The sequence below is a fragment of the Labrus bergylta genome, chromosome 2 (genome assembly GCF_963930695.1).
Source record: "Labrus bergylta chromosome 2, fLabBer1.1, whole genome shotgun sequence".
Classification (NCBI taxonomy): Eukaryota; Metazoa; Chordata; class Actinopteri; order Labriformes; family Labridae; genus Labrus; species Labrus bergylta.
This window is the reverse complement of record NC_089196.1, coordinates 36,736,026-36,763,247: the sequence shown is the minus strand read 5'-3', so window position 1 is coordinate 36,763,247 and position 27,222 is coordinate 36,736,026. Positions and strand designations below refer to the sequence as shown.

Below are 27,222 nucleotides of genomic sequence, written 5' to 3'. Positions count from 1 at the left end.
CGAACCCTGGCCGCCCTCTTGAACTGAGCCACCATGGAACAAATTTGATATGGAGCTTTAACTTGATTTATTCAGACAGTCTCAGTAAGTCAGACTTTAATGACATCAGAAGGTCTTCATCAGCTCGCTGTTTGTTCCTCAGTCCATCGTGACGGTTGGAGCGGCGCTTGGCGGTCTGCTCGGTGGATGGATGGTGGAGAAGATCGGCAGGAAGCTGAGTCTGATGTTCTGCTCGCTGCCGTTCGTCTTCGGCTTCACCATCATCATCGCCGCTCAGAACGTGTGGATGCTTTACATCGGCAGAGCGCTCACCGGCCTCGCCAGCGGGGTCACGTCGCTGGTCGTCCCGGGTAACAAGCAGCAGGCGGTCCTCTCTCTCTCTCTCTCTCTCTCCATGTTTTCATCCTCTCTCTCTCTCTCTGTCTCTCTCTCTCTCTCTCTCCATGTTTTCATCCTCTCTCTCTCTCTCTCTCTCCATGTTTTCATCCTCTTTCTCTCTCTCTCTCTCTCTCCATGTTTTCATCCTCTCTCTCTCTCTCTCTCCATGTTTTCATCCTCTCTCTCTCTCTCTCTCTCCATGTTTTCATCCTCTTTCTCTCTCTCTCTCTCTCTCCATGTTTTGATCCTCTCTCTCTCTCTCTCTCTCTCCATGTTTTCATCCTCTCTCTCTCTCTCCTCTCCATGTTTTCATCCTCTCTCTCTCTCTCTCTCTCTCTCTCTCTCTCTCCATGTTTTCATCCTCTTTCTCTCTCTCTCCATGTTTTCATCCTCTTTCTCTCTCTCTCTCTCTCTCTCCATGTTTTCATCCTCTCTCTCTCTCTCTCCATGTTTTCATCCTTCTCTCTCTCTCTCTCTCCATGTTTTCATCCTCTCTCTCTCTCTCTCTCCATGTTTTCATCCTCTCTCTCTCTCTCTCTCTCTCTCTCTCTCTCTCTCTCTCCATGTTTTCATCCTCTCTCTCTGTCTCTCTCTCTCTCTCTCTCTCTCTCCATGTTTTCATCAGTCCCTTTTGATGATTAGAATGATCACAGAACGTTTTCTGAATCTCGTGTTTCTGAGCTCATCAGTTTTATGTAAAGACTAACTCTCTCTTTCTCTCTCTGTCTCTCTCTCTCTCTCTCTCTGTCTCTCTCTCTCCTCTCCTCTCTCTCTCCTCTCTCCCCCTCCTCTCTCTCTCTCTTTGTCGCTCTCTCTCCTCCTCTCTCTCTCTCTCTCTCCTCCTCTCCTCTCTCTCCTCTCTCTCTCTCTCTCTCTCTCTCTCTCTCTCTCTCTCTCCTCCTCTCTCTCTCTCTCTCTCCTCTCTCTCTCTCTCTCTCTCTCTCTCTCTCTCTCTCTCCTCCTCCTCTCTCTCTCCTCACAGCTCTACATCTCTGAGATGGCTCACGAGCGAGTACGTGGGACGTTAGGCTCCTGTGTGCAGCTCATGGTGGTGCTAGGCATCATGGGAGTTTATCTAGCAGGTACGTAAAGCTAGCTTAAAGACTCTCATCGTCATGGTGATGTGAACTCTAAAAGACACAAAGGACCTCACCACCTCACCACAGATTCTCGTGTTTACTTTATTATAACAGTGATGATTATTATCAGGCCTCTCCTCTGTTCATCTCCCTCCACTGACTCTCAGTTTCTGCTCACATCAAATTTAAAACTCAAAACCGAGCCTTTTAGAAACTCACTGCATGTGTTTGGAATAACTTCCTGTAGTTTTTCATTCATATCGTTGTCATGGTAACGTCACGTCGTTAAGCCCTTCAATTCCATCAGGTTGTTTTCTGAGTTATTAAAAACGAGCATCCGATGGCGTCTCGAGGCTCCTCTGGCGCAGACGTTTACGAGCTGTAAATGACTGAGAGGCGTTCATGATGTACCCTTCAGCTTTACAGCATCAGATGTTACGAAAGCAGCGACACAAACTGTTCTCTAAAACAAACACAAACACTCTGTGCTCTCTGTGATTACACTAAAGATAACTCCTTTCAAACTTCCTGTGACTGCATGCTTTTTGTTTTTTTCAAACGTCTGGATCAAAGGTTGTGAAACAGAGATGATAAAAACCTAACCGTCATGTGGTCATCCTCAGATAGGATCAGAGTCCTGCCTTTAGGGCAGGCTATTTACTGAGAGAGAAAGAAAAACTGCTGCCTCCAGCTAATCGTGTTAGCTGCATGCCTCTCACTCTGCTGTCACATGAGGGGGGATGTCTCCTGTTAGACGACACTGAGTTCTATCAGTTTGGTTACATGGCTCTTTAACGTGCAGTTCATACATCATACACTGGAGACGGGAGGAAGCCTCCGGTGAAGCAGGCTCTTTTTTTCTTACATATTTGAAGTCTAATAGGTAAAAAAACTCCATGTGAAGAGGTGAAACAGGCTGTGATGACTGCAGGGTGATCTTACCACCTCACGTAAATGCTAACAGGACTTTAGCTTATAAAGCGCTTTTCTAGTCTTCAGACTCCTCAAAGCTCTTTTACACCGCAGGTCACACCTACACATTCACACACTGATGGTAGAGGCCGCTGAGTAAAGAGTCCATCAGTATTAACTCATCCATTCACACGCTGATGGTAGAGGCCGCTGAGTAAAGAGTCCGTCAGTATTAACTCATCCATTCACACACTGATGGTAGAGGCTGCTGAGTAAAGAGTCCATCAGTATTAACTCATCCATTCACACACATTCACACGCTGATGGTAGAGGCTGCTGAGTAAAGAGTCCGTCAGTATTTACTCATCCATTCATACACATTCACACGCTGATGGTAGAGGCCGCTGAGTAAAGAGTCCATCAGTATTAACTCATCCATTCACACGCTGATGGTAGAGGCCGCTGAGTAAAGAGTCCGTCAGTATTAACTCATCCATTCACACACTGATGGTAGAGGCTGCTGAGTAAAGAGTCCATCAGTATTAACTCATCCATTCACACACATTCACACGCTGATGGTAGAGGCTGCTGAGTAAAGAGTCCATCAGTATTAACTCATCCATTCACACACATTCACACGCTGATGGTAGAGGCTGCTGAGTAAAGAGTCCGTCAGTATTTACTCATCCATTCATACACATTCACACGCTGATGGTAGAGGCCGCTGCGTAAAGAGTCCATCAGTATTAACTCATCCATTCACACGCTGATGGTAGAGGCCGCTGAGTAAAGAGTCCGTCAGTATTAACTCATCCATTCACACGCTGATGGTAGAGGCCGCTGAGTAAAGAGTCCATCAGTATTAACTCATCCATTCACACGCTGATGGTAGAGGCCGCTGAGTAAAGAGTCCATCAGTATTAACTCATCCATTCACACGCTGATGGTAGAGGCCGCTGAGTAAAGAGTCCGTCAGTATTAACTCATCCATTCACACGCTGATGGTAGAGGCCGCTGAGTAAAGAGTCCGTCAGTATTAACTCATCCATTCACACGCTGATGGTAGAGGCCGCTGAGTAAAGAGTCCATCAGTATTAACTCATCCATTCACACGCTGATGGTAGAGGCCGCTGAGTAAAGAGTCCGTCAGTATTAACTCATCCATTCACACGCTGATGGTAGAGGCCGCTGAGTAAAGAGTCCGTCAGTATTAACTCATCCATTCACACACTGATGGTAGAGGCTGCTGAGTAAAGAGTCCGTCAGTATTAACTCATCCATTCACACACATTCACACGCTGATGGTAGAGGCTGCTGAGTAAAGAGTCCGTCAGTATTAACTCATCCATTCACACACATTCACACGCTGATGGTAGAGGCTGCTGAGTAAAGAGTCCGTCAGTATTAACTCATCCATTCACACACATTCACACGCTGATGGTAGAGGCTGCTGAGTAAAGAGTCCGTCAGTATTAACTCATCCATTCACACACATTCACACGCTGATGGTAGAGGCTGCTGAGTAAAGAGTCCGTCAGTATTAACTCATCCATTCATACACATTCACACGCTGATGGTAGAGGCTGCTGAGTAAAGAGTCCATCAGTATTAACTCATCCATTCACACGCTGATGGTAGAGGCCGCTGCGCAAAGAGTCCATCAGTATTAACTCATCCATTCACACGCTGATGGTAGAGGCCGCTGAGTAAAGAGTCCGTCAGTATTAACTCATCCATTCACACACTGATGGTAGAGGCTGCTGAGTAAAGAGTCCATCAGTATTAACTCATCCATTCACACACTGATGGTAGAGGCTGCTGAGTAAAGAGTCCGTCAGTATTAACTCATCCATTCATACACATTCACACACTGATGGTAGAGGCTGCTGAGTAAAGAGTCCGTCAGTATTAACTCATCCATTCATACACATTCACACACTGATGGTAGAGGCTGCTGAGTAAAGAGTCCGTCAGTATTAACTCATCCATTCATACACATTCACACACTGATGGTAGAGGCTGCTGAGTAAAGAGTCCGTCAGTATTAACTCATCCATTCATACACATTCACACACTGATGGTAGAGGCTGCTGAGTAAAGAGTCCGTCAGTATTAACTCATCCATTCATACACTTTCACACGCTGATGGTAGAGGCCGCTGCGTAAAGAGTCCATCAGTATTAACTCATCCATTCACACGCTGATGGTAGAGGCCGCTGCGTAAAGAGTCCATCAGTATTAACTCATCCATTCACACGCTGATGGTAGAGGCCGCTGTGTAAAGAGTCCGTCAGTATTAACTCATCCATTCACACACTGATGGTAGAGGCCGCTGTGTAAAGAGTCCGTCAGTATTAACTCATCCATTCATACACATTCACACACTGATGGTAGAGGCTGCTGAGTAAAGAGTCCGTCAGTATTAACTCATCCATTCACACGCTGATGGTAGAGGCCGCTAAGTAAAGAGTCCATCAGTATTAACTCATCCATTCACACGCTGATGGTAGAGGCCGCTGAGTAAAGAGTCCGTCAGTATTAACTCATCCATTCACACACTGATGGTAGAGGCTGCTGAGTAAAGAGTCCATCAGTATTAACTCATCCATTCACACACATTCACACGCTGATGGTAGAGGCTGCTGAGTAAAGAGTCCGTCAGTATTTACTCATCCATTCATACACATTCACACGCTGATGGTAGAGGCCGCTGAGTAAAGAGTCCATCAGTATTAACTCATCCATTCACACGCTGATGGTAGAGGCCGCTGAGTAAAGAGTCCGTCAGTATTAACTCATCCATTCACACACTGATGGTAGAGGCTGCTGAGTAAAGAGTCCATCAGTATTAACTCATCCATTCACACACATTCACACGCTGATGGTAGAGGCTGCTGAGTAAAGAGTCCATCAGTATTAACTCATCCATTCACACACATTCACACGCTGATGGTAGAGGCTGCTGAGTAAAGAGTCCGTCAGTATTTACTCATCCATTCATACACATTCACACGCTGATGGTAGAGGCCGCTGCGTAAAGAGTCCATCAGTATTAACTCATCCATTCACACGCTGATGGTAGAGGCCGCTGAGTAAAGAGTCCGTCAGTATTAACTCATCCATTCACACGCTGATGGTAGAGGCCGCTGAGTAAAGAGTCCATCAGTATTAACTCATCCATTCACACGCTGATGGTAGAGGCCGCTGAGTAAAGAGTCCATCAGTATTAACTCATCCATTCACACGCTGATGGTAGAGGCCGCTGAGTAAAGAGTCCGTCAGTATTAACTCATCCATTCACACGCTGATGGTAGAGGCCGCTGAGTAAAGAGTCCGTCAGTATTAACTCATCCATTCACACGCTGATGGTAGAGGCCGCTGAGTAAAGAGTCCATCAGTATTAACTCATCCATTCACACGCTGATGGTAGAGGCCGCTGAGTAAAGAGTCCGTCAGTATTAACTCATCCATTCACACGCTGATGGTAGAGGCCGCTGAGTAAAGAGTCCGTCAGTATTAACTCATCCATTCACACACTGATGGTAGAGGCTGCTGAGTAAAGAGTCCGTCAGTATTAACTCATCCATTCACACACATTCACACGCTGATGGTAGAGGCTGCTGAGTAAAGAGTCCGTCAGTATTAACTCATCCATTCACACACATTCACACGCTGATGGTAGAGGCTGCTGAGTAAAGAGTCCGTCAGTATTAACTCATCCATTCACACACATTCACACGCTGATGGTAGAGGCTGCTGAGTAAAGAGTCCGTCAGTATTAACTCATCCATTCACACACATTCACACGCTGATGGTAGAGGCTGCTGAGTAAAGAGTCCGTCAGTATTAACTCATCCATTCATACACATTCACACGCTGATGGTAGAGGCTGCTGAGTAAAGAGTCCATCAGTATTAACTCATCCATTCACACGCTGATGGTAGAGGCCGCTGCGCAAAGAGTCCATCAGTATTAACTCATCCATTCACACGCTGATGGTAGAGGCCGCTGAGTAAAGAGTCCGTCAGTATTAACTCATCCATTCACACACTGATGGTAGAGGCTGCTGAGTAAAGAGTCCATCAGTATTAACTCATCCATTCACACACTGATGGTAGAGGCTGCTGAGTAAAGAGTCCGTCAGTATTAACTCATCCATTCATACACATTCACACACTGATGGTAGAGGCTGCTGAGTAAAGAGTCCGTCAGTATTAACTCATCCATTCATACACATTCACACACTGATGGTAGAGGCTGCTGAGTAAAGAGTCCGTCAGTATTAACTCATCCATTCATACACATTCACACACTGATGGTAGAGGCTGCTGAGTAAAGAGTCCGTCAGTATTAACTCATCCATTCATACACATTCACACACTGATGGTAGAGGCTGCTGAGTAAAGAGTCCGTCAGTATTAACTCATCCATTCATACACTTTCACACGCTGATGGTAGAGGCCGCTGCGTAAAGAGTCCATCAGTATTAACTCATCCATTCACACGCTGATGGTAGAGGCCGCTGCGTAAAGAGTCCATCAGTATTAACTCATCCATTCACACGCTGATGGTAGAGGCCGCTGTGTAAAGAGTCCGTCAGTATTAACTCATCCATTCACACACTGATGGTAGAGGCCGCTGTGTAAAGAGTCCGTCAGTATTAACTCATCCATTCATACACATTCACACACTGATGGTAGAGGCTGCTGAGTAAAGAGTCCGTCAGTATTAACTCATCCATTCACACGCTGATGGTAGAGGCCGCTAAGTAAAGAGTCCATCAGTATTAACTCATCCATTCACACGCTGATGGTAGAGGCCGCTGTGTAAAGAGTCCGTCAGTATTAACTCATCCATTCACACACTGATGGTAGAGGCCGCTGAGTGAAGAGTCCATCAGTATTAACTCATCCATTCACACGCTGATGGTAGAGGCCGCTGTGTAAAGAGTCCATCAGTATTAACTCATCCATTCACACGCTGATGGTAGAGGCCGCTGAGTAAAGAGTCCATCAGTATTAACTCATCCATTCACACACATTCACACACTGATGGTAGAGGCCGCTGAGTAAAGAGTCCATCAGTATTAACTCATCCATTCACACACTGATGGTAGAGGCCGCTGAGTAAAGAGTCCGTCAGTATTAACTCATCCATTCACACACATTCACACACTGATGGTAGAGGCCGCTGAGTAAAGAGTCCATCAGTATTAACTCATCCATTCATACGCTGATGGTAGAGGCTGCTGAGTAAAGAGTCCGTCAGTATTAACTCATCCATTCATACGCTGATGGTAGAGGCCGCTGAGTAAAGAGTCCGTCAGTATTAACTCATCCATTCATACGCTGATGGTAGAGGCCGCTGAGTAAAGAGTCCATCAGTATTAACTCATCCATTCATACACATTCACACACTGATGGTAGAGGCCGCTGAGTAAAGAGTCCGTCAGTATTAACTCATCCATTCATACACATTCACACACTGATGGTAGAGGCCGCTGAGTAAAGAGTCCATCAGTATTAACTCATCCATTCACACACTGATGGTAGTGATCACGATGTAGTATCATCCATCAGAAGTAACTCATTCATTCATACACCACCACTGAAGCAGAGGGAGCAATTCAGGAGTTTCTCGCCCAAGGACACATCGGACATGATGCTCATCAGGGGATCGAACCCTTGACCGTCAGGTTGAGAGGCGAGAACTCTACAAACTGAGCCACAGGAAAAACACATTTAAAAGAAAAGGTTTTGCCCTCCCCCTGCTGTGACAGTGGGGGGGGGGACTCGTGGGGTCAGTCACGTTATGTAGAGAAATAATTGTTTAAAAGCTCTCTAATCCAAACTAACGAACAGGCTGCTGTGGAACAATCAGATCAGCAGAGACATATTTATAGACGTGAGGAAACCTGGACAAAGCTGCTCTGTGTCCTGCAGCCTTCAGTCACAGACAGAAGACAAGCTGACGTCTTCAAGTGTCTCAGGCTATATTTATTATTCCATCTGGGGGCATGGGGACACTGGCAATCTTATTGGCCACCCCAGGTGCCACTCCAAAGTCCTTAACTATGATTGGCTATCTGCCCTGTCAGAGGCTGGACTTGTGTTGAAAGCAGGCTGCTCATAGATTTCAGTGTGCAGATGTTTGTTTTGAGTCTTTGAAGAATGAAGTTTCGATGTTTAATGATGCCATCATCTCATGTTACGTGAAGGTGGATGTGATGAGTGCAGACAGTCGCCGAGTTTATTTCTACGCCACATTTCAGACAAAATACGATTTCAAAGTTCTTCACAGACGACATCAAAGCATCACAATCAAGCGAAACATGAACATGGAACATTTTAAAATCACGACAAGGAACCGTTAACAATCACAGAGAAGATTCAATATGAAGATACAGAAAAACATCACGTCCACACATCACAGGATCAGGATCATAAATCCAGAATGAAAAGCTCCCAGCAGCTTCTTTGATTACAAAAACAACGTTTCAGATCTTCTTCAGACATCGTCAAGAATCAAACCCCGGTGAACGAGTTACGTTACCATGGTGACACGTTGATATCTGACTCACTTTCCGTTGTCTTTACATGAAACCCGCCCTGCAGGTCTCTTCCTGGACTGGCGCTGGCTGGCGATCTGCAGCTCCATCCCGCCGACGCTGCTGATGGTGTGCATGTGCTTCATGCCCGAGACGCCGCGCTTCCTTCTGTCACAGGGAAAGAGGCGGGAGGCGGAGGAGGCGCTGCGCTTCCTGAGAGGGCCGGACGCGGCCGTCGAATGGGAGTGTGCTCGCATCGAGGACGCCTGTGATGATCAGGTGAGTCTGTGGCTGAGGGGGAGGGGCTTAAATACAGCTCAACAGTCACCGCCCACTTTACGGCGGCTCTGGTTTCTGGAAGTATATTTCCCTATTCTTAACCTCTGTTTACATTTCATTAAATCTTTATATCAAGAGATTGAAGCCTGTTACCATGACAACCAGCTACCCCAATACTCATGACTATAAAACATTTCATTCTGAAAAAAAACAGCGTCAAAACACGGAGAAAACCTCAAAGGTACAAGACTGTGTACCGTGTCATCGTCCAGAGTCGATGGACTACACATCCCACAATGCATTGCTAATGATCCCTCTTCTTCTTAAATGTAACTTAAGTCGTCGTTATCGTGTTTATACTGTTAATGCACATGTTGTAATATCTTGTAGTTATTACATTTGTTTTTTTGGTTCATTGTTGAAAATTAGCCTTTTGGCATATTTACCAAAACGTTTATTAATATACAACGTCCCTGTAAAATAAATAAATCAATAAATAAATAAAGTCACAGCCGCATGGTGAGGTTAGCACATTCACTAGCTAACTATCTGTTCGCATACAGCGCTGTGGGGCGGGAAACATTGCCATGGTAACATTGCCATGGTAACATTGCCATGGTAACATCGCGCTCCTCCAATCAGAGACGTCGCTGTGACACTCTATGATCGTAGGTTGGTAGTTCTTTGACCCGATATCGTGATTATATCTGGTTAAATCTGCGATTTAAATAAAACGATAGCAGTAGTCTCTGGATGGTCGAGTCATCGGTCGGGCTCTAGTCTTCTTCTGATGCCGGCAGCTGAAGAAATCTACCGTAAAAATTCAGAAACGTTAATTTTTTTTATCTATGAAGAATGAAAACATCGTTAAGCCTTTCTTGTTTTCTCTCTCAGGGTTCCAGTTTCCAGATGTCCGACCTGAAGGACCCCGGAGTCTACAAGCCTCTGATCATCGGCGTCATGCTGATGGTGTTTCAGCAGATGACGGGGATCAATGCCATCATGTTCTACGCTGAGACCATATTTGAACAGGCACATTTCAAGGTGAGGGGGGGGGGGGGGCTCTCTCTAATGTCAGTCTCATTTAAACCAGAGTCGAGCTGCTCCTCCTTCACATCATTTATATAAGGAGCCAGCTGAGGTGGTTCAGGGATCTGATCAGGACCCCGGGGCAGACCCAGAACACGCTGGAGGGATTATAGATCCCGTCTGACCTGGGAACGCCTCCAAGTCCCCCAGGAGGAGGAGCTGGAAAACAAAATGTGAAGGGCAAACAGCTTAATGTGAAACAAAACTCTGACCCCTGACCCCTGACCCCTGACCCCTGACCCCTGACCCCTGACCCCGCTCTGTAACTGCATACACAACGTCTGCGAACGTGTTGTTTTTGTTTTCCAGGAGAGCGACCTGGCCTCGGTGATCGTGGGCACCATTCAGGTGGTCTTCACTGCGGTGGCAGCTCTGATCATGGACAAAGCGGGGAGGAAAATCCTTCTCATCATCTCCGGTATATAAACTCAAATCTGATTTATTAACTTCATGCTGCACGTGATTCCCCTTCCTCTCTCCTCCCTCAGACTGATATCTCTGTCATGTCCGCTCTTTTTTAAGGACATAAAGTTAAGTTAATTTTAATGTTATTATTATAAATAAGGACAATCGGGTGATTTAGTCTGTGAGTAAACGATGCAGGCCGGCCAACCGGATCATACGCAAAGATGAGTCTGAACCTCAAAGCTCCATGGTCGACGGTTTCATCAAGAAGATGCATAAAACCGTCTAAAACGTTCTTTTACTGCAGCAGAAGAAGAGACTTATTTCTGTGTGTTTTGTTGTTTTTTAATCCAGGTGTTGCCATGGCGATCAGCACCACAGCGTTCGGGGTTTACTTCTATCTGACGCCGCCGAAGCCCAGCATGACCCTGCAGAGCGGTCTGCTTCTGGACGTCCAGACCTCGGCTGCTCCGGAACCCCACCTGGACCTGGCCTGGCTGGCCCTGGTCAGCATGGCTGTCTTCATCACAGGTGACCAGTCCAGAGGCGGACAGTCTTCATATGTGTTTATGTTTGGAGGTCACAGAGCTGCAGAGAAGTGAACTGTACAGCCTCACACCGACTGAACAGCTGTTAAATAGAAAGTCAACGTTTCCTCTCTCTGTGTGAAGCCTGAATTACTTTTTCCCTTCTCATCAGGTATATTTAGTTGTTCCTGTTATTTCACAGCTGCACATCTGTAAATCTGTCACCAGCTTTAAAAATATAACAAGTAGAGCAGCAACGTTTAGAGATTTTTCTTCAAAAGTAGTTTGAATACTTAAAGGAGCAGTATGTAACTCTGACCCCTGGTGGTTAAAATGGGTACTGCAGTCTAAATTCTTCAGTGTTTATCCAGCTCTGCATGGGTCTGTAAACCTTTCTGTGTTCTAACCTCTCTCCATTTTTCAAAAGCATCTCCAATATTGATCCTAGTTTGAGCACGTTTCTGCTCGTGGAGCTTATTAGAAACATGCAGAGGCTTTTTAGGTCGGGTACAATCACTTCTATCTGAACCACTTCTCTTGACCGCTTCCATCACTGCAACACCTGTTGACCTGATAACTGCTCTCATATCTGACAAACCGAGGGGCGTCCAAAACGGCCGTGTGGGGGGTCTTAAAAGCGCCTACCTTCTCTGGTCCAAACAAATCCAGAGCATTCAGGAGCAGAATCTAAAGTTAGAAGGAGGACATACTGGCTGCTGCATTGTTGTCAGAGAAGCCAGCACTTCAACATGTTTCCTTAATGATCAGAGAGTAAGATACCTTTATCATCTCACTCTCTACACAGCTCACTGATTGGACCTTCAGTTCTCCAGAACCTCACGTCATCATCTGACTGAATGTATTTCACTTGTTGTGTGAATATTGAATCCAGGAGGATCTTTACTTTGAGTTCCCAAAACAACGTGACTTTAATAAATGTTTCTGTGTTCAGGTTTCGCTATTGGTTGGGGTCCGATCCCGTGGCTGGTGATGTCAGAGATTTTCCCCGCCAAAGTCAGGGGGGTCGCCAGCGCCGCCTGCGTCCTCACCAACTGGAGCATGGCCTTCATCATCACCAAAAACTTCCAGGACATGATGGTGAGTCCTCCACGAGAAACTCCACCTTTTTCTCTCGATCGAGTTATTTTGTGATCACGACTTGTGCTTTTGTTGCTTTGACCTTTGACCTGTGACTCTGACCTCCTCCAGGGTCTTCTCACCAGCGCTGGAACCTTCTGGCTGTTCGCCTCCATGTGCGCCCTCAACGTCGCCTTCACCATCGCCTTCATCCCAGAAACAAAGGGCAAGACGCTGGAACAGATCGAGGACACGTTCAGAGGGACAGCGGGACCGTGACGGGACCGTGACGGGCCCCTCCCTGCGGGACCGTGACGGGCCCCTCCCTGCGGGACCGTGACGGGCCCCTCCCTGCACATTCAATTTAAATGTTTTTAAATCAAACCTGTCCAAAAGAACTTTTAAATCTACGACCTCGTCTTCCTCAGGACGTTGCACATGCGTTTTTTTAACCCTTTGTTGAGTCTGAAATGACGCCGATCGTGACCCTCTCTTCCTGAGGGTTTCTGTTGTCATGGAAACAACGTGAAGTTCACAACCGATCGTGACCCTCTCTTCCTGAGGGTTTCTGTTGTCATGGAAACAACGTGAAGTTCACAACCGCTCCACGAGGGTTTTGATGCTCACTGTTTTCACCTTAAAGACGTGACGCCCTGGTGTTTGTGTTTGGAGCCTGAAGTGATCACGTCTGATTGGTTGATAGTCGTGCGTCCGTCTCAGGCACTTCCACGCCGGCGCCACACATTTTCATGGTGAACTTTCTGATTCTTTTGGAGGGGGTGTTTTTTTCTACTATTCACCCTCATGTATAAAGATATGATTAGAAACACTCTGGAGGGTGATGTGGTACTTTTTAAACCCGGGACTTAATCTAAAATGTTTTTTTGGGGCTTGAATGAGTCATCGGTGTTTTGACGGGTAACTGACAGCTGTAGAAAAAAACCAAGATAAAAGTAAAGCTGTGTCTCTTTGATTGATGAAAACTAATCCTTTAGTGGACACACTTCAGGGACCTGCAGCAGAGAGAGTTCTCAGCTGAAAGCGGACGCAGCGCCCAGCGTCTTTTTTTCTTTCCTAGCACGCCGCCTTCTTTTTGTCCGAGCGCTCAAGTTGAAAATCATTTAACTTCTCAGAAAGGCGCTGATGACATCACCGGCGCTCTTTTCCAAATGTTTGATATTCCCCGTCTTTGTGCCGCCTGCGGATCGTGTCTTGTGCTCCGCATCTGATCAGGAAATAAACGATCTCAAATATAAAACATGTTCAGATTGTTTTACAGCTTCTTCCACGACTCCGTCCCCCTCAGGAGGGCTGAGTGAGCTGATGATCAGGAAGATTCACCTGGAGCCAGTGGGAGGGGGTGGTGACGTTTGTTCCCTGTGATTGGTTCACGGTGCAGAGTCCATGTTTACATAGTCTGAGTCAGGAGTAAGTTCTCTGTTTGAGAAGAATAATGTGTTTTTTTGTTTTATCAGTTAAACTCAAACAAAAGGAGGGTTGAGTGTGTTTACAGCGACTGTGCTTTACAGTTAGTTTAAAAGTTTACATTCGTTCATGTGAAGTCTGAAGTAGGAAAAGGTGTAGAAAGAAGTCCGACTTTAAAGTCTGAAAAAAGATTTCATAAAAAGGAATCCTGTCAGACTTAAGAGAGAGAGGTTCGAGTTCTGACTTCATTTGAGATGGAAAAAATGTTACAAATATTTTAGAAAATATGAATTTTTGCAGAAGTTTAAAAAAAAATCCATATCAGAAAAATAAACAGAAATTCTGACTATGATCAGGATCGTCTCCCACAGGAAATAAACAGACTCAGAAATATTTCACTTTTTGTAAACCTTCAGGCTGATTAGAAGAACTACAAACGTTGAACTGTAACCTCCTCAACAGGATGAGAACGCTTGTTTTTATGTGATTATTTACTTTTTTTACGACGGAGGATTAGCGCCACGTTAAAGAAAACGTTCTAAAATGTTGAGAATAAAACCGTTCATTTATAATACGATTTAAACGAGGGTATGGTTCAAATTATTATTCTGAACTGTCACAAGCTTGAGCGACCTGTGTGGCACTAACACTCCTTCATACATCTGGGATATCTGAATGTAATGTTTGTAGAAACAACCTTTAAGTGATGTTCAGGAGTCAAGAAAACACATCGACTCAGGTCTTCTTTTATCTCAGCTCACGTGACTGTGTCTTCTTTCTTTCCTCGTCTTTGTGGGAATAAAAGGAGAACCTTCAAAGCCACCAAAGAGAACATTTCCTCCTCCAGCTTCTTTCAGTGTCTTTTCAGTCCTGAAGCTCAACGTGCTGCTGATATAAAATATGGACTTATATACAGAAAACATTTATGTGATGAAAGCACAAAGAGAGACGTGTCAGATACAGAAGATAACGGTGACAAAGTTAGTGATGCAAGTTTCCACTTTATTGAAGTAGAAAATAGAATAAAAAATGATCACCAATGACATTTCAGACATCATTCAAATAAAGCAGAGCAGAAAACAACCACAAAAAAAATAATGCAATAAAAAACTTAATTATAATTTCATTAAAATCTCACGCTCTCTTTTCCATAGATTTCCATTATCTTTATTTCATTTTATATTTTTAGTTTGAGAACTAAAGTTGTTCCCATTTACAATCTTTAAGATATGAACAGAAATTAAATGTTGCCATATTTTTGTAAATTTGTACAATCTAAATAAATATTTCGGTGGGAAAAGACGTTTCCTTAAAAGTTTGAATTCTGAGCATGCGCATTGAGTGTGTTTGACTTTTCAAAATAAAGCTGTATTCGTCAAGTTTAGCAGATGCGTGACGTGTAGTGTTTTGAAGATGTGTTCATTGTAGTCGAAAAAGAAAACAGAATCGTGGGAAATACTTCTGGGATTTTTGTTTCCATGATATTTGTTAGAAATGTGAAAGTTCCTGCCCTAAGGAATTATTGTGACAGCGGCCCTGAACGTTTCCTGTCCGCGGTAAAAAAAAATACAGGTGTTACGCCGAGAAATGCACCCCTGCCGATAATTGCATGAACCCTGCAGGACAAACTGTGGCAGCCTGATTTCTTCACTGCCGACTTTTGCATTCACCCTTAAAATACGAAGCTGCAGTGTTTTGTATCCACCCGGACATTTAATCTACAGACACTTCACAGTTCAACACTGTTTACAGAACATGTTCATGCAGACTTATAAAAACGCGTCTACAGAACAATAAGGACACTTCACGTTTATTAAGTACAAACTTCAGATACTTTGTCAGCACAGATCAGCCCCTACACATAACATGTATACCGTTTTCAAACGTACTTCCGTGTTTACTTCGGGAGGGAAGCATTTCTCGACATAACACCGGAAACAGTTCCTCATAGGCCAACCCGGTGTCACCTCGTCTATCGTCCGTCTGCCGCCGGGGATGCAGCTGCTGCAGAGATGGAGTTGAAGCACAAAAACAACAAAGTGTCGGACAGAGTTTGAGACAAAGAGAGGGGGTCGAGCGGGTCGAGCGGGTCGAGCGGGTCGAGCGGGTCGAGCGGGTCGAGCGGGTACCCGGATGGATTGTTGTTGAATTGAAGAGAAAAAGGAAAATAAATCGTGAAGAATGAAGCTGCTGAAGCCGAGCTGGGTGAGCCACAACGGTAAGCTTGTGCAGGAATCTGTGGGACTTTGGGCTTTTGTTGTCGGGAGGGGGGTCAACTGATACGGGAGGCATGCTGCTGCTCGAGTGTAGTTTCACCTGTTTGTCTCCCTCCAGACTTCAAAGTGTTTTTAACCTGTTTAACTTCAGAATCTCTCCTCCATCTTCAAAGTGTACTCACGTTGCTAACCACAGCTAGCCTGTTAGCCCCCCCGGCTAGCTCGGATACCCTGACCCACCTGCAGGATGACCCCCCTCAGAATGACCCACCTGCAGGATGACCCACCTGCAGGATGACCCCCCTCAGAATGACCCCCCTGCAGAATGACCCACCTGCAGAATGACCCACCTGCAGGATGACCCCCCTCAGAATGACCCCCCTGCAGAATGACCCACCTGCAGAATGACCCACCTGCAGGATGACCCCCCTCAGAATGACCCCCCTGCAGAATGACCCCCCTCAGAATGACCCCCCTCAGGATGACCCCCCTCAGAATGACCCACCTGCAGAATGACCCCCCTCAGAATGACCCACCTGCAGAATGACCCCCCTCAGAATGACCCCCCTCAGAATGACCCCCCTCAGAATGACCCACCTGCAGGATGACCCCCCTCAGAATGACCCACCTGCAGAATGACCCACCTGCAGGATGACCCCCCTCAGAATGACCCACCTGCAGAATGACCCACCTGCAGGATGACCCCCCTCAGAATGACCCACCTGCAGAATGACCCACCTCAGAATGACCCCCCTCAGGATGACCCCCCTCAGAATGACCCCCCTCAGGATGACCCCCCTCAGAATGACCCACCTGCAGAATGACCCCCCTCAGAATGACCCACCTGCAGAATGACCCCCCTCAGAATGACCCCCCTCAGAATGACCCCCCTCAGAATGACCCACCTGCAGGATGACCCCCCTCAGAATGACCCACCTGCAGAATGACCCACCTGCAGGATGACCCCCCTCAGAATGACCCACCTGCAGAATGACCCACCTGCAGAATGACCCCCCTCAGGATGACCCCCCTCAGAATGACCCCCCTCAGGATGACCCCCCTCAGAATGACCCACCTGCAGAATGACCCACCTGCAGGATGACCCACCTGCAGGATGACCCACCTGCAGAATGACTCCCCTCAGAATGACCCACCTGCAGGATGATCCCCCTCAGAATGACCCCCCTCAGAATGACCCACCTGCAGAATGATCCCCCTCAGAATGACCCCCCTCAGGATGACCCACCTGCAGAATGACCCCCCTCAGAATGACCCACCTGCAGAATGATCCCCCTCAGAATGACCCCCCTCAGAATGACCCACCTGCAGGATGACCCCCCTCAGAATGACCCACCTGCAGAATGATCCCCCTCAGAATGACCCCCCTCAGAATGACCCACCTGCAGAATGATCCCCCTCAGAATGACCCCCCTCAGGATGACCCACCTGCAGGATGATCCCCCTCAGGATGACCCACCTGCAGGATGATCCCCCTCAGAATGACCTGAGCTGTTTTTAAAGTGAAACACGTCAACACGTCAACACGTCAACATGTCAACATGTCAACACGTCAACACGCCAACACGTCAACACGTCAACACGTCAACACGCCAACACGTCAACGCGCCAACGCGCCAACGCGTCAACGCGCCAACGCGTCAACGCGTCAACGCGTCAACGCGTCAACGCGCCAACGCGTCAACGCGCCAACGCGCCAACGCGCCAACGCGCCAACGCGCCAACGCGCCAACACGTCAACGCGCCAACGCGTCAACGCGTCAACGCGTCAACGCGCCAACGCGTCAACGCGCCAACGCGCCAACGCGTCAACGCGCCAACGCGCCAACGCGTCAACGCGTCAACGCGCCAACGCGTCAACGCGCCAACGCGCCAACGCGCCAACGCGCCAACACGCCAACATGTCAGAGGTTCTGTTGACACACATTTTAATCCTGACTAACTGCACATTAGAAATGAAACTGATCTTAAAGCTGCTCAAGATTTTGTGATCAACCATAAAAAGTTTCCCCACTTAATGTAATGCTGCCCTGCAGAGAGACAGACAGGCAGAGAGACAGACAGGCAGAGAGACAGACAGACAGACAGGCAGAGAGACAGACAGGCAGAGAGACAGACAGACAGAGAGACAGACAGGCAGGCAGAGAGACAGACAGGCAGAGAGACAGACAGGCAGAGAGACAGACAGACAGGCAGAGAGACAGACAGACAGGCAGAGAGACAGACAGGCAGAGAGACAGACAGACAGGCAGAGAGACAGACAGGCAGAGAGACAGACAGACAGAGAGAGAGACAGACAGAGAGACAGACAGACAGACACAAAGACAGACAGACACAAAGACAGACACACAGACAGACAGACACAAAGACAGACACACAGACAGACAGACACAAAGACAGACAGACAGACACAAAGACAGACACAAAGACAGACAGACAGACACAAAGACAGACAGACACAAAGACAGACAGACAGACAGACAGACACAAAGACAGACACACAGACAGACAGACACAAAGACAGACAGACACAAAGACAGACAGACACACAGACAGACACAAAGACAGACAGACAGACAGACACAAAGACAGACACACAGACAGACAGACACAAAGACAGACACACAGACAGACAGACAGACACAAAGACAGACAGACACAAAGACAGACAGACAGACAGACAGACACAAAGACAGACAGACAGACAGACAGACACAAAGACAGACACAAAGACAGACACACAGACAGACAGACACAAAGACAGACAGACAGACACAAAGACAGACACAAAGACAGACAGACAGACAGACAGACACACACACAGACAGACACACAGACAGACACACAGACAGACACACACACAGACAGACAGACAGACAGACAGACCACTGTCTGTACACCCCTCTTGTAAATCTGATTGCTCCATGGTACTTGTGGTGTTTGTGATAAATTGAGCAGATTCAAGTTGTTTGTTACAAAATTAAATTAATTTAGAGGTGAAAACACATTTGATATAAATACATCCTAATATTAAAATATACCCTTACCATACAACCCGATGGAAAAAGGATGACGCCCGGCGCCTTTTTCAGTTGAACTTTTCAGAAAAGTGCTGGGTTACATCAAACGCCTTTCTATCAGCTGACCAATCAGGACGAGTCGAGTAGGTGCATGTCTACGTCCCTAGTTACCCACCCCCAACTCCACCGCCCCGGTATCGCGTCTTTCTGTGATTGTTGTTTAACATTTAATCGATGTACATAAAGAGACGCATCACTAACAGTTTTTCTTCTTTAAATACATTTTAGTTTCTCCAGTTTGAATCCTGTTTCAAACCCGCTGAGCTTCTTGTAATTATAATGTCTCACATTATGTTTAAATATGACGTTTGTTCTTCTGTTCTCCAGTGTTATCGCTCGTCCGGTCTGCCCTTAATGTTTATACACGTTTTGTGTTTCACAGGCAAACCCATATTTTCTGTTGACATCCACCCTGATGGAACGAAGTTTGCAACCGGTGGTCAAGGTAAGATCAGCACGATATTATATATATTGTCTTGCATTACACCCGCTGAACTGATCAGAGAGTTTAGATCATGAGACGTTTGTCATGGAGGATCAGAGAGAGTTTAGATCATGAGACGTTTGTCATGGAGGATCAGAGAGTTTAGATCATGAGATGTTTGTCATGGAGGATCAGAGAGTTTAGATCATGAGATGTTTGTCATGGAGGATCAGAGAGTTTAGATCATGAGATGTTTGTCATGGAGGATCAGAGAGTTTAGATCATGAGACGTTTGTCATGGAGGATCAAAGAGTTTAGATCATGAGACGTTTGTCATGGAGGATCAGAGAGTTTAGATCATGAGATGTTTGTCATGGAGGATCAGAGAGTTTAGATCATGAGACGTTTGTCATGGAGGATCAGAGAGTTTAGATCATGAGACGTTTGTCATGGAGGATCAGAGAGTTTAGATCATGAGGAGACGTTTGTCATGGAGGATCAGAGAGTTTAGATCATGAGATGTTTGTCATGGAGGATCAGAGAGTTTAGATCATGAGACGTTTGTCATGGAGGATCAGAGAGTTTAGATCATGAGATGTTTGTCATGGAGGATCAGAGAGTTTAGATCATGAGATGTTTGTCATGGAGGATCAGAGAGTTTAGATCATGAGATGTTTGTCATGGAGGATCAGAGAGTTTAGATCATGAGGAGATGTTTGTCATGGAGGATCAGAGAGTTTAGATCATGAGACGTTTGTCATGGAGGATCAGAGAGTTTTTAGACCATGAGGAGACGTTTCTGTAAGCGAGCAGCAGAGATTTAAATCTGATGCGAGCAGTAACTGAGAGCGAGCGGAGTGACGTGTGCAAAGAATTCTTGATCAGCCAAACTAAAACTTTTTTACTGCGTGTTTTCAGGAGAGGATTCTGGAAAGGTGATGATCTGGAACATGGCGCCGGTCCTCAGAGAGGAGGACGAGAAGAACGAGAATATTCCCAAAATGCTTTGCCAGATGGACAATCACCTAGGTAACCAGCCTCCCCGAGACCAGTCTTCATGTTGAAACACAAGACGCTTGAATGTAGAAATTAGGGGTGTACACGTGTAACCGGTTATTTCAAAATGTTTTAGAGACACGCATTCAATCATCTCTGATCAAAAATAACACATACTATTTATTTAGAGATGAATAAAGCTTCAAATGTTCCACCTCAGATCAGACGAGACAACCCGCTGAACTGAGTGTAAGCCGAGTGTTAACCTTCCTGCTTCGCGTTCTGAGGGCGCACAGGGGAGACTTACTGATCTGCTCCAGGGGAGACTTACTGACCTGCTCCAGGGGAGACTTACTGACCTGCTCCAGGGGAGACTTACTGACCTGCTCCAGGGGAGACTTACTGACCTGCTCCAGGGGAGACTTACTGACCTGCTCCAGGGGAGACTTACTGACCTGCTCCAGGAGAGACTTACTGACCTGCTCCAGGGGAGACTTATTGACCTGCTCCAGGGGAGACTTAGTGACCTGCTCCAGGGGAGACTTACTGACCTGCTCCAGGGGAGACTTACTGACCTGCTCCAGGGGAGACTTAGTGACCTGCTCCAGGGGAGACTTACTGACCTGCTCCAGGGGAGACTTAGTGACCTGCTCCAGGGGAGACTTACTGACCTGCTCCAGGGGAGACTTATTGATCTGCTCCAGGGGAGACTTACTGATCTGCTCCAGGGGAGACTTATTGATCTGCTCCAGGGGAGACTTACTGATCTGCTCCAGGGGAGACTTACTGACCTGCTCCAGGGGAGACTTATTGACCTGCTCCAGGGGAGACTTACTGACCTGCTCCAGGGGAGACTTACTGATCTGCTCCAGGGGAGACTTATTGACCTGCTCCAGGGGAGACTTACTGACCTGCTCCAGGGGAGACTTATTGATCTGCTCCAGGGGAGACTTATTGACCTGCTCCAGGGGAGACTTATTGATCTGCTCCAGGGGAGACTTATTGACCTGCTCCAGGGGAGACTTACTGACCTGCTCCAGGAGAGACTTATTGATCTGCTCCAGGGGAGACTTAGTGACCTGCTCCAGGGGAGACTTAGTGATCTGCTCCAGGGGAGACTTATTGATCTGCTCCAGGGGAGACTTACTGACCTGCTCCAGGGGAGACTTACTGACCTGCTCCAGGAGAGACTTATTGATCTGCTCCAGGGGAGACTTATTGATCTGCTCCAGGGGAGACTTACTGATCTGCTCCAGGGGAGACTTACTGACCTGCTCCAGGAGAGACTTACTGACCTGCTCCAGGGGAGACTTATTGATCTGCTCCAGGGGAGACTTACTGACCTGCTCCAGGAGAGACTTACTGACCTGCTCCAGGGGAGACTTACTGATCTGCTCCAGGGGAGACTTACTGACCTGCTCCAGGGGAGACTTACTGATCTGCTCCAGGGGAGACTTACTGACCTGCTCCAGGGGAGACTTACTGATCTGCTCCAGGGGAGACTTACTGACCTGCTCCAGGGGAGACTTACTGATCTGCTCCAGGAGAGACTTACTGACCTGCTCCAGGGGAGACTTACTGATCTGCTCCAGGGGAGACTTACTGACCTGCTCCAGGGGAGACTTACTGATCTGCTCCAGGGGAGACTTACTGACCTGCTCCAGGGGAGACTTATTGACCTGCTCCAGGGGAGACTTAGTGACCTGCTCCAGGGGAGACTTACTGACCTGCTCCAGGGGAGACTTACTGACCTGCTCCAGGGGAGACTTACTGACCTGCTCCAGGGGAGACTTACTGACCTGCTCCAGGGGAGACTTACTGACCTGCTCCAGGGGAGACTTACTGATCTGCTCCAGGGGAGACTTAACTGACCTGCTCCAGGGGAGACTTACTGACCTGCTCCAGGGGAGACTTATTGATCTGCTCCAGGGAGACTTAGTGACCTGCTCCAGGGGAGACTTACTGACCTGCTCCAGGGGAGACTTATTGATCTGCTCCAGGAGAGACTTATTGATCTGCTCCAGGAGAGACTTACTGATCTGCTCCAGGGGAGACTTACTGATCTGCTCCAGGGGAGACTTACTGACCTGCTCCAGGGGAGACTTACTGATCTGCTCCAGGGGAGACTTACTGACCTGCTCCAGGGGAGACTTATTGATCTGCTCCAGGAGAGACTTACTGATCTGCTCCAGGGGAGACTTATTGATCTGCTCCAGGAGAGACTTACTGATCTGCTCCAGGGGAGACTTATTGATCTGCTCCAGGAGAGACTTACTGATCTGCTCCAGGGGAGACTTATTGATCTGCTCCAGGAGAGACTTATTGATCTGCTCCAGGGGAGACTTACTGATCTGCTCCAGGGGAGACTTATTGATCTGCTCCAGGAGAGACTTACTGATCTGCTCCAGGGGAGACTTACTGATCTGCTCCAGGGGAGACTTATTGATCTGCTCCAGGGGAGACTTATTGATCTGCTCCAGGGGAGACTTACTGATCTGCTCCAGGGGAGACTTACTGACCTGCTCCAGGGGAGACTTATTGATCTGCTCCAGGGGAGACTTATTGATCTGCTCCAGGGGAGACTTACTGATCTGCTCCAGGAGAGACTTATTGATCTGCTCCAGGAGAGACTTACTGATCTGCTCCAGGGGAGACTTACTGACCTGCTCCAGGGGAGACTTATTGATCTGCTCCAGGGGAGACTTACTGACCTGCTCCAGGGGAGACTTATTGATCTGCTCCAGGGGAGACTTAGTGACCTGCTCCAGGGGAGACTTAGTGACCTGCTCCAGGGGAGACTTACTGACCTGCTCCAGGGGAGACTTATTGATCTGCTCCAGGAGAGACTTATTGATCTGCTCCAGGAGAGACTTACTGACCTGCTCCAGGGGAGACTTACTGATCTGCTCCAGGGGAGACTTAGTGACCTGCTCCAGGGGAGACTTATTGATCTGCTCCAGGAGAGACTTACTGACCTGCTCCAGGGGAGACTTATTGATCTGCTCCAGGGGAGACTTATTGATCTGCTCCAGGGGAGACTTATTGACCTGCTCCAGGGGAGACTTATTGATCTGCTCCAGGGGAGACTTACTGACCTGCTCCAGGGGAGACTTATTGACCTGCTCCAGGGGAGACTTATTGATCTGCTCCAGGGGAGACTTACTGATCTGCTCCAGGGGAGACTTATTGACCTGCTCCAGGGGAGACTTATTGATCTGCTCCAGGGGAGACTTACACGGAAAAAATGACAAATGACATTTACAATTTTTTATCTGTGTGTGTGTGTCTGTGTGTGTGTGTGTGTGTCTGTGTGTCTGTGTGTCTGTGTGTCTGTGTGTGTCTCTGTCTCTGTCTCTGCAGCGTGTGTGAACTGTGTGCGCTGGTCCAACAACGGCCTGTACCTGGCATCAGGAGGAGACGACAAGCTGGTCATGGTGTGGAAGAGAGCTGCGTATGTACACACACACACACACACACACACACACACACACACACACACACACACACACACACACACACACACACACACACTAAGTGAAGTAGATCTGCGCTGGTCGTGGTCACTGTGTTTTTAAAGTTTGATCGTGTGTGTTTTGTAGATTTATCGGTCCCAGCACGGTGTTTGGGTCGAGCAGTAAGCTGGCTAACGTTGAGCAGTGGCGTTGTGTGACCATCCTGAGGAACCACACGGGAGGTAAGAGACACACACACGTCACCATGCTCACTTTTTCAACTTTGATAGTAAAGATCAAACAATATGGAAACCTGTTTTGTTACCACGGCAACAAGAACAGAAGTCCTAGAGAGCCAGTAGAGAGTACGTTGTTGTTTTAATCAGCGAACATTGCAGGGACACTTTACACAAACACACTCCACATGACAGAACGGTTTCAGATGAACTTTGAAATATCCGCTCTGTCTTTTTATGAGAGACAGAAACTTTTGCATCTTTGTTAGTGACCAAAAGGACTTGACAAACCGACCTGTGAATATGAATGATCCACTAATTTCAGTTTTTCACCCGCAGCAGCTTTTGGATAAAGAAATATGGCGGATGATTTGTAGTTCTCTTAAAGCTTCTGTAGTTCTTTATTCCATTCATCCTGAAAAATGTGGGATCGAAAAGTTTGACTGGGAACTACTCGTTGTCAAAACAAGAAATCCAGACATCCGTCATGTCGTCCCTCGGTCAGTGTTGGTGTGTTTGCTTTGCAGATGTCATGGACGTGGCGTGGTCTCCTCACGACGTGTGGCTCGCCTCCTGCAGCGTGGACAACACCATCGTCATCTGGAACGCTCGCAAGTTTCCAGGTAGGAGACGCTGAAGGAGGTCTCTCTGTCTGCAGCATCACAGCTGATTTAAATATGCATACATTACCCACAAGGCCACATTACCCACAAGGCCACATTACCCACAAGGCCACATTACCCACAAGGCCACATTACCCACAAGGCCACATTACCCACAAGGCCACATTACCCACAAGGCCACCTTCATTAACCGGGATGATTCTTGAACAGTGTCCGCTGTGAGCTGTTGAATGATATCTGTTTTGTCTCTGCAGAGATGGTGACGTGTCTGCGAGGACACACCGGGCTGGTCAAAGGTCTCACGTGGGACCCGGTGGGGAAATACATCGCCTCTCAGGCCGACGACCACAGCCTCAAAGTGTGGAGGACGGTGGACTGGCAGATGGACGCCAACATCACCAAACCTTCAGCGAGGTACAAACACATCACATGATCTGAATGTAGACGAATCACCACTCAGGGTTTACAATAATCCTCTCTCTCTCTCTCTCTCTCTCTCTCTCTCTCTCTGTCTCTCTCTCTGTCTCTCTCTCTCTGTCTCTCTCTCTCTCTCTCTGTCTCTCTCTCTGTCTCTCTCTGTCTCTCTCTCTCTGTCTCTCTCTGTCTCTCTCTCTCTCTGTCTCTCTCTCTCTGTCTCTCTCTCTCTCTCTCTCTGTCTCTCTCTGTCTCTCTCTCTCTGTCTCTCTCTCTGTCTCTCTCTGTCTCTCTCTCTGTCTCTCTCTCTCTCTGTCTCTCTCTCTCTCTCTCTCTCTCTCTCTCTCTCTCTGTCTCTCTCTGTCTCTGTCTCTCTCTCTGTCCTCTCTCTCTCTGTCTCTCTCTCTCTCTCTCTCTGTCTCTCTCTCTCTCTCTGTCTCTCTCTCTCTGTCTCTCTCTCTCTCTCTGTCTCTCTCTCTCTCTCTCTCTGTCTCTCTCTCTCTCTCTCTCTCTCTCTCTCTCTCTCTCTCTCTCTCTCTCCTCTCTCTCTCTCTCTGTCTCTCTCTCTCTGTCTCTCTCTCTCAGTGTGGAGGGACGACCCACGTCCTGCGTCTGTCCTGGTCTCCAGACGGTCAGTATCTGGTGTCGGCTCACGCCATGAACAACTCTGGTCCGACCGCTCAGATCGTGGAGAGAGACGGCTGGAAGACCAACATGGACTTTGTGGGCCACCGTAAAGCTGTCACTGTGGTGGTAAAGATGTTTTTAAACAAACGTTCTCTGAAGCTCTTCTAAAATCTTTCTGCTCACTAACAGAATGTTTCTGCAGAAATTCAACCCAAAGATTTTCAAGAAGAAGCAGAAGAACGGCAGCGCTCCTAAACCCGGCTGTCCGTACTGCTGCTGCGCTGTGGGCTCCAAAGACCGCTCGCTGTCCGTCTGGGTTGGTGCACGCTTTGTTTGATCAGTAAAAACAGATTTAGGGGTGGCCTGAAGTTTGTGCCTGAAGTTTGTGCACACATGTTTTTAAAAAACAAACATCTGTTGATGAGTCCAATCATTAACCTCTATGAGTGTGACTGTACAGTTTAGAAGGAAAACATGGAGGTCATGACATCACTCATGTGTTCTGTTTCTTCTCTTCAGCTGACCTCTCTGAAGCGCCCTCTGGTGGTCATCCACGATCTGTTTGATAAATCCATTATGGACATTTCCTGGTGAGTTTTTGTGAAGTGACCTCTCAGAGATCACACATGATGTCACTGCTACGTCCCCCTCATCTGTGTGTGTGTGTGTGCGTGTGTGCGTGTGTGCGTGTGTGTGTGTGTGTCAGGACTGTGACAGGTCTGGGGATGTTGGTGTGTTCGATGGACGGCACCGTGGCCTACCTGGACTTCTCCCTGGATGAACTGGGAGACCCCCTGAATGAGGAGGAGAAGGTTAGACATGAACCTGTTGTTTTTACTTCAAACTTCTCGATATTTATTTATTAATTGATATATTTATTTATATATTTATTTACACATTTATTTATTTATTTACACATTTATTTATTTATATATTTATTTACACATTTATTTATTTATATATTTATTTACACATTTATTTATTTATTTACACATTTATTTATTTATATATTTATTTACACATTTATTTATTTATTTACACATGTATTTATTTACACATTTATTTATTTATTTATTTGACACATTTATTTATTTATTTACACATTGATTTATTTATTTATTTACACATTTATTTATTAATATATTTATATATTTATTTATATATTTATTTACACATTTATTTATTTATTTACACATTTATTTATTTATATATTTATTTACACATTTATTTATTTATTTACACATGTATTTATTTACACATTTATTTATTTATTTATATATTTATTTACACATTTATTTATTTATTTACACTTATTTATTTATATATTTAATTACACATTTATTTATTTATTTACACATGTATTTATTTACACATTTATTTATTTATTTATTTATTTACACATGTATTTATTTATTTAC

General features: G+C 46.6%; 2 protein-coding genes across 2 annotated transcripts in view; both read left to right on the top strand.

The window, feature by feature from the left end:
• The first annotated feature begins 142 nt into the window (after positions 1-142).
• Positions 143-15,102, top strand: slc2a8 (solute carrier family 2 member 8). Its single transcript, XM_065952119.1, has 8 exons — positions 143-349; positions 1,361-1,460; positions 8,984-9,195; positions 10,090-10,239; positions 10,594-10,702; positions 11,044-11,220; positions 12,169-12,314; positions 12,426-15,102. The coding sequence occupies exons 1-8, from the start codon at positions 191-193 to the stop codon at positions 12,570-12,572; spliced, it is 1,200 nt and encodes a 399-aa protein (XP_065808191.1). The 5' UTR covers positions 143-190; the 3' UTR covers positions 12,573-15,102.
• Positions 15,103-15,675: 573 nt separating this feature from the next.
• Positions 15,676-27,222, top strand: part of hira (histone cell cycle regulator a) — a 20,069-nt gene continuing 8,522 nt past the window's right edge. Inside the window, 11 exon segments of the mRNA XM_065962563.1 lie at positions 15,676-15,936; positions 19,415-19,477; positions 20,375-20,485; positions 23,813-23,903; positions 24,052-24,146; positions 24,668-24,763; positions 25,018-25,170; positions 25,755-25,930; positions 26,007-26,120; positions 26,324-26,394; positions 26,511-26,658. Coding sequence (XP_065818635.1) covers positions 15,900-15,936; positions 19,415-19,477; positions 20,375-20,485; positions 23,813-23,903; positions 24,052-24,146; positions 24,668-24,763; positions 25,018-25,170; positions 25,755-25,930; positions 26,007-26,120; positions 26,324-26,394; positions 26,511-26,658 — 1,155 coding nt within the window. The 5' untranslated portion in view covers positions 15,676-15,899.

Bases quoted from the DNA above. Each gene is read 5' to 3' on its own strand.
- slc2a8 (XM_065952119.1), top strand. From the start codon at position 191: ATGGTGGAGAAGATCGGCAGGAAGCTGAGTCTGATGTTCTGCTCGCTG. The intron at 10,240-10,593 runs GTGAGGGGGGGG...TTTGTTTTCCAG, and splicing joins TTGAACAGGCACATTTCAAG to GAGAGCGACCTGGCCTCGGT. The intron at 11,221-12,168 runs GTGACCAGTCCA...TTCTGTGTTCAG, and splicing joins CATGGCTGTCTTCATCACAG to GTTTCGCTATTGGTTGGGGT.